The sequence below is a fragment of the Sander lucioperca genome, chromosome 22, assembly GCF_008315115.2.
Source record: "Sander lucioperca isolate FBNREF2018 chromosome 22, SLUC_FBN_1.2, whole genome shotgun sequence".
In the NCBI taxonomy this organism is placed as follows: domain Eukaryota; kingdom Metazoa; phylum Chordata; class Actinopteri; order Perciformes; family Percidae; genus Sander; species Sander lucioperca.
This window is the reverse complement of record NC_050194.1, coordinates 15,855,788-15,863,544: the sequence shown is the minus strand read 5'-3', so window position 1 is coordinate 15,863,544 and position 7,757 is coordinate 15,855,788. Positions and strand designations below refer to the sequence as shown.

Below are 7,757 nucleotides of genomic sequence, written 5' to 3'. Positions count from 1 at the left end.
TGGTGTATTTTCAGCCTGTCTTGGTATATTCTCAGCCTAAAATGATCAGGCAAGTTGTCAACATTAAAAACAAAAGCACAGCATAAAAATTAGTCCCTCTTCAAAAACATTAATTTAAAAGTGTGATTTGCTTATTTTATAAAAAAGAAGAAAAAAAAGAAATATATATATATATATATATATATATATATATATATATATATATACATACATATGATTAGGAAGAATTATATAAAATATGACATATTTGTATTTTACATAATAATAAAAACTATACACATGGGAGAAAAGACTTATCTCTCAGAGTCCACACAAGAAACTGCACCAGTTTTCAGTAAATTAACAGTTTACTCCAAACCACATCATATCTCCAGCATGGCACTTGACTGAGTTAAAGTTTATCTTGCCATAGTTCCACTGAGTACCACAAACAGGAAATCCCAACATTGTGATCAGGAAATTACGTTTGTTTTGCATAACATTATCTGCTCTTTTGTTCTTCCACTGACTTCAAGGATTAGTTCACCCACATCACTTTTTATATATTTTCCCACTTCAGTGGTATCCAGTCATGTGGATAATTTTGTTTTTATTGCTCTCTGGACCAGATATTCAGAATGATCTACTTGTTGCCAATAGTTTTCTTCTGATACAATTTTCCACCTGACTTAAACATAATAATGAAAACCCTCCACAGCAATGTCTGTGGGTTATCGACCAGAATATTGGCAACTGAAAAGAGATAAAAAAAAAAATCTTTCCAGACGTTGGGGGCTCTTAGTATATTGGCAAATAAAATAAAAAGTATATCCTGTACATGGATACTATGGGTAGGGGTAGGTACCTAAATATGTTTTTTTGTGATTTGGGTAAATATGCACAATATGAGTTATTTGTCAACCACACAAAATCAAAGCAATATCTAATGTATTAGTGTAGTATAGGTGTTTATGACAAATCCCTGATAAAAATGTGTCCTCAGAATCATTTCTACATATTTACAAACACAAATAATTATTATTTATTGTCTTGTGACAGTAGAGGCCTGCACATGATTCGGTGCCTTCCCAAAAAGGACAGTAAACGTCCATTTTTCTTCATGCTTGTTCAGTTCAGTAGCATCAGTCTTTTCCTCTGTATGTGATGTTTGTGAAGGTAGATGTGGCTCCTTTGTAGAGAGGATTGTGTCCCTGTTACAATACACATAAAGAGACATATGTTAAGGCGAGTTTCACAGACACAAAATAAATTAGAGATGCTTTTCTTCTTGTGGTTCAAGATTTTAGAAAATCCTAAAAAGGCACTGGTAAATACTAGTTAAAATAGCAACTCCATTTCATTATCTAACATCCATCCTTGACACACACACATACACATATATATATATATATATGTGTGTGTGTGTGTGTTTCTTTCCCCCACATATATTAGACACATAAATTAACTTAAATGTGTGAATAATGTTTTCACTTCACTCAGTGAGCATCTTAAAACAACCGTGATTCTTTGCGGTTTCAGGCCTACAGCATGGGATTTGGGTTTGTTTTTGAGGCCACAAAGAGGCCTATTACCAGTAAAGGCTAATTAGTGTTAGATCATTTAAACCCAGCCCTTCCGTCGACTACCTTTTGTTCAGCTGGGAGTAACAGCACGCCACAAAAATAATAAAAAACATCTTCAGAAAACGAGTGCGAGAGACAGCGTGTGTGGCCTTCAGTGTGTGTGTGTGTGTGTGTGAAGGTGCAGGCATGATCGTGTATGTGTGCCATGCTGTGTTTTAAAAAACGAGTCCAAAAAAAGGGGGATCAGTGGCATTTAAATCTGAATGAACATAGACTGTACCTTGATTTCTATCTTAGTGTTGAGCAAACAGCTCAACAGAGCATTTACACACACATCCTGCTTGGCTAAATTTACTGACCGTGTCCCACTTGGCATGAGCGCGTTCTTCCTCAAATTTGGCGAACTCCCGTCTGTCGTGAATAGTGACCAGAAGTTTCCAGATAAGCAGAGCCGCCAAGCCGAGGAACAAGATGGCTCCTGCCACTGACAGAAGCACCACCAAAATGTCTGGACCCTTGGGACAGTCTGGATGGAAGGAGGAAGAGATAAAGGTATGATCAAAGTGGACACAGAAGACGATAAGCCAGGCCAGAAGAAGTCTGATTTCATAATGTTGTTTCCTCTCTGTCTCCACATGGATTTGATCTAACTGCAACTCACTCTTCTGCTAAATGCTACAACTTTTCAGATTCCAAAGTGTGCTTATGAATTCCTGAGAATCATAAGTCATATTGACACCTGTCATGCCGGTAGGCATATAGAACAAACGCCATTGGTGTGTGTGTTCGTTCTAGCATGACTAAGAGGTGCTTTCTTAAGGTTATTAGATCTGTGAAACGATGCAAGAGAACAGGGGCAGCATAGCAGTAGCGAGCAAAAGGCAATGGGACTTTTAAATACCAAAGAGCAGAGAGGAGGATGGGCTGAAGTGGAAAATAGTAACCTCGCACAGCCAGCCCACAAATCTCCATCCCCTCATTGTGGTCTGGCAAAACTAAATAGAGAGTTTCAAGAAGGCTGTACAATAGATGACTGACAGTACTCACTTTAACATGAAGCCTTCCTACACCAGACTGGAATAAGACATGACTTGAATCATTCTTCATTTTATCTCTACAACATCTAGTTTAAATAGTTGTTTGTAATCTCAACACTCTCATTAGTTCACTGATTGGTATAGATCCTAGTTTCCAGGCTTAATTGATTCTCAGCAGATGTTTTCTGAACTGAAATCTTGTCACAAAAATGTATACAGGGAAATTAAGCTGGCTTGTGAGGCTAGGAGAATAAAGGTCAAGGTTATAAACGGTCCTTTAAAGGCCCTGGAAATGTATTTTCTCATTCAGCATCTTACTATGAGCAATTTGGATAATTTCTTCTGGTTTGAAATGGGCGGGACTCAGTTGTCACACAGAATTTAGCAATACTTGAATCAAAATGTGATGACATGATGTTTGCTAATGTTGCTAGACTACTGTCAATCAGATCTGATCCACACAGTCCTAAAGAAGCAGATTAACAGATTATTAGGCTCTTTATAAATAAAACCTTCTGAATAACAAGCTGTAAACAGAAGACTCACATATAAGTTGATATTGCAAACTTGTTAGCAAACAAGTTCCCATTTGGAGTCATATTTCTGGCCACCTGATGAATGTGAGTCCAATATTTACTCTCCCTTTAGCTCTGTTTCTGGAACCCAATAACTCTTTAGGGAAAAATCGGGTGCCTGCTGCCTGTTGTGGCAGAAAAAGACACTAGAGCGAGACTGAGCCAAAACACTTAAGTTGTGGGCTGGAAAACCAAAACAATTAGCTGACAGTTGCTATTAAGCTCTATAGAGCTGAGATAATGCTGGGTGATAATTCTCTGTGGCTTCTTCACTACAAGTGACCTCTTTCACATACAAAGTAGTCTTCTGATCCGTTGTTAATATTGAAAATATTCATCATAGCATCATTTTGATTGTTAAATATTTAGTAATGAATATTCATCTTAGAGTTATTTCTATGTGTGTTAAAGGTCACAAGAATCATGAACTGAAGTCTGGCAACAATTCAGTTTCCTCATTATTGGCAAAAATGTCTTACCTTTACACTTGTGTAAACCAGTGATAAGAGCCATCTGGTCCATATGTGAGTGTACTTGTTTTTTTTGCCAGGCTGTATGTCTGTATATCTAAACATTAGTCTGTGTGTGTGAACCCTATAGCACATACGTATGTACATAGTAGTGTTGGGTAACGCTGTGGGGCAACCAGGGTGAACTTTTACAGCGGACATCAAAGCTTCACTCCTCTTCCTCTCTCCTCATTCTTAGTTTCCTCTATTTCCTGTTCTTCAACTGGCCCTTTTGATCCCTATAGCCACCTCCATTAGGGCTTGTATACAAATCACGTCAGGATGGTGCTACAAGATTATATCTGTAACATTATTAACTTCTTCTAAATTATAAAACTGCTTCGTCAACTTTTGAAGGGTGTCTGTTTCCCATCATCCCCTTCTCTCTCCTCCTTCTCCTGTGTAACACAGCTTTATGTTTCCTTTAAAAAAAGTTTTCTATCCCTTTCTTTTGCTTACTTAGTCTCCTCTCTCTCTCCCTCTCCTGCTTTCCTCTGAAGGATATGTAGAGTCAGCGGGTTCCAAGAGGAGCTAGGCGGCTGTTTACGACCCTCTTTGACACAGCGGGGTGCACTGTGTTCAAGGCACATTTTGGTGTACTTCTCTGCTACCCAGTTGTGCCTAAATTAAACACACACATTCATTAAAGGCAGACCCAGGGGCAGACTTTCTCTGCGGGCACTGGTGGTCATTAAAGGCTGTTTTACCACCCTACACTCTTTCTATTTGGCCACTTAACAAGCAGATGAAGGGCATGCAGCAGGAAAGTGACAACTTGTACTTGGGTGAAGAAAAAACCCACTGATTTCCCAAGGCAAAGAAGTTTTGCTTGTTTGGCTGAATGATGATGCATTTGTGGTTGTAAATGTCATCCTTGTTTTCTGTTCAGTACTTTAATTCACTGTTCATCTGTCATTGTGGCTTCCCTCATCTCTTTCCACGTAAAATCTTTATCATATTTATACTTTTACTGTCCTTAAAGCAGTATTATTTGTTGGCCATTTGGGGGGCAGCGAACAACCTGCCACATTATATTTGTATAAAATTGTTCCAGCTAACGTGTTAGAAAACAATTGCCTGATTACACATCCAGCGGACACGGAGCCGCATTAGCATTTATTTGGAGTTTTGTTTCTAGCTACCAAACAAATGGTCCAATATATATTTATAAAATATAATATTTTCTCATTTTAGCGCTTGGTTTGGTGTTGAGGGCAAATACTATATGACTCTTTGTCTGCTGAATGCTCCACTGTGTTCATCAGCTATTGCTATCTTTGTCTGTTTGTCATTTGGTGTTGTTCAGATAGTGTACAGTGGGTTTATCAGAGCTTTTTTGGTGCTTATTTTCGGTGGGTTAATCACGAAGAATGATTACTCTGACATTACACTTACTTATTTGATCCATTATTTTTTTTTAAATATATTGATTAGCGCAGCTTTAAACATGTGTGTTAGGTCAGGCATGCATGTAGGATGTTTCTCTCTTACCTGGCTCTTTGACAACAAACAAGATGGACTTTCCACTGGCGTCCTCATAGTACTGGAAACGCTCCACACAATCATCTTCATCTTTGTAAGTGCAGTTCACAGCATTTGTATCATGGAGCACTGCATGAAACATTAAGACAAAATGGTTAATCTGGTTAGTCAAGACAAAAAAGAGTTTTGTAATTCTATAAAAGACTGTCTTGAATTCCAGGGGGAAATAAACTTTGTAAACACACTTTGGAATTCACACATTTTTTCACATATTTTATTATCATTTCAGAGGCAGTTCTAGGTGATGACCATTCACTTTCGAATAAAGCGTCCTATAAAGGGTTTAGAAGTTGTAACAAATAGGTTTATCAATGGTTAATAAATAATTCACTTCATAGATTAGTTATAAAACCTCTCTGACTGGTGTTCATCCTCCTCCAGCATGATGATGTTTATTTTGACTTTTTCACGACCTTTAAACCAAGAGACGTCTGTGAAATAATCACACATTCTTCCTCTTACAAATGAAAACTGTACTGAAAAAAATGCACCGTTGCTTAATTCTGTTCACTCAGGGGTTTTGCATCTAAAGTCTTACCTGGTCTGGTATGAACAGTAGCTAATGGTGACTAAAGTTAGCTAACATTAGCAAAGATTAGGTGGATATTGCTACGTAACTGACATTACTGAGTCAGTTCGTCCGACTTTTTGACTTCTCTTGTCATGTTTCTGTTAGGCTATGCATTAGCATTAAGCATTATCCCATAATTGCCACAGTTGCTGCTGTTCTGCAAAAGTGTATTTATTTTTTTATTTTTTTATTTATTTATTTAAATAAATAAATAAATAAAAGTTACACTGGATTTCTTTAAATTCATCAGGAAGGTCCCTTCGATAAATTATGACTTACTTCTCACCTTCTGGCAAAGGTTTGCAGAGCATCTGGACCTTAATCCATTTATTATCAACTTAATAACTTATGAAAAAAGTAAAACCGTTTGTAATGGCAGACATGATTGTTTATTGCAATGGTTTACCACATTTTACAACCACAATATTACCTTATTACCATTCAAGAAGAATCAAAGAGCCAAAAGTATTTTTGGCAACCTGGCAACCCAAAACTGGTTCTCATTAATGGCTTCTCATGGATCTATAAAGCATTAGTAAAACAATTTTATAAACCATTAATAATGCAATTAGTTTTGGTCAGTTGGGTGTCTCACCTATTTCATCCACAAGCATAATCTCATCCTTGCAGATTCGAGAGCAGGTGTTGTCCTCAAACAGCTTTCCCCTCTTGAAGTGCTTACACTCCACACACTCCCTTTTAAAAGAAAAACATACATAAGGCCATCAACTCATTTCCAATAGCTGTCTGGACACTGAATATGACAACTCAGTTTGCAGACTCACTTCTTCATAGTGCAGGCATCAGGGCAGGTGGGGCACTTGTCACATGTGGCTCCGTAGGCCCCAGGCTGGGTGCACTCACAGGCCCCACACACACATTGGCCCCTCCCGCTGCACAACAAGCCCAGGTTGGACATGCAGGTGTCAGTACGTCTGGAGCAGTTACAGTTCTCACCCTGCCAGTCTGGTGCGCACTGGCAGAAACCACAGTTACAGACGCCATGACCTGGAAGGGAAGAAAGGAAAAGACTATAACATTGTTTACTGGTATAACTTCCATTTCCACACACTGAAGGGTGATATAGTATATGGAGTAAAATAGTGAAAGAGGAAGCGAATGAACAATAAAGGAGAGGAGGACAATGTGACCAAGTAAAATTCTGTGAGAAAACGAGGGTATGTTTGGAGTTAGGAAAGAGGAAGGAAAAAGGAAGGAGTGCTCAGTGCTTGACATGATTGTAATTTCAGTTGTAGTGCATCATTTGTTTAAAACTATTTTGTCATTTGTTTGCCAGGCTAATATGAGCTCCATGTTTTTATGGCTTTGTAATCCCATAACATGGAAATATTATGCACCATTTATACACATTTCATCAAAATTCAGCCTTTGGAAATTGAAGACATTTCGTAGTAAAGACATTTCGTAGCTCTATAAGTCTGGAGCTGTTGAATTTTGATACCAAACACTGGAAGGCAGAAGTTGTAAGTCATATTGTTGCAACTGTCTAAGGCCAAAAACACATTTCATTGTGTGCCTGTGGTGTCTGGAAGGCTTTTATTTTTGGCTGCATGATTCAGTGTGTGTGTGTGTGTGTGTGTGTGTGTGTGTGTGTGTGTGTGTGTGTGTGTGTGTGTGTGTGTGTGTGAGAGAGAGTGTGTGAGAGAGTGACAATGCAGAAAACATTGTGGCCTATCATTGCAAAACAATCCTCAGATAAACAATGAGACAGGAAGCTGCTTGGAACCGTCTGACTCAATAAAGGATGATCCATAAGCAAACTGCCATTACCACTTGACCACACGACGGCTGGCTTTTAATTAGACCATTCTGTGTGGGGAAGAACAAAGACTATGGTGCTCATACTGAAAAAGGTATTTCAAGACAACAGCAGACCATGTTGTACACACACACACAGTTCTCTCCGACTTGGCCCTTTTCTGACCAAACATGGGTTTATT

At 38.4% G+C, this 7,757-nt stretch overlaps 1 protein-coding gene across 1 annotated transcript in view; it reads right to left on the bottom strand.

Annotated features, from left to right (window-relative positions):
• Positions 1-328: 328 nt before the first annotated feature.
• LOC116061369 (integrin beta-3) overlaps positions 329-7,757 on the bottom strand; it is an 18,650-nt gene continuing 11,221 nt past the window's right edge. The window contains exons 11-15 of the mRNA XM_031315531.2: positions 6,582-6,804; positions 6,392-6,492; positions 5,175-5,294; positions 1,922-2,088; positions 329-1,190 (exon numbers count right to left, since the gene is read on the bottom strand). Of these exons, the coding sequence (XP_031171391.1) occupies positions 1,122-1,190; positions 1,922-2,088; positions 5,175-5,294; positions 6,392-6,492; positions 6,582-6,804 (680 nt within the window). The 3' untranslated portion in view covers positions 329-1,121. The remainder of the gene's footprint in view (positions 1,191-1,921; positions 2,089-5,174; positions 5,295-6,391; positions 6,493-6,581; positions 6,805-7,757) is intronic.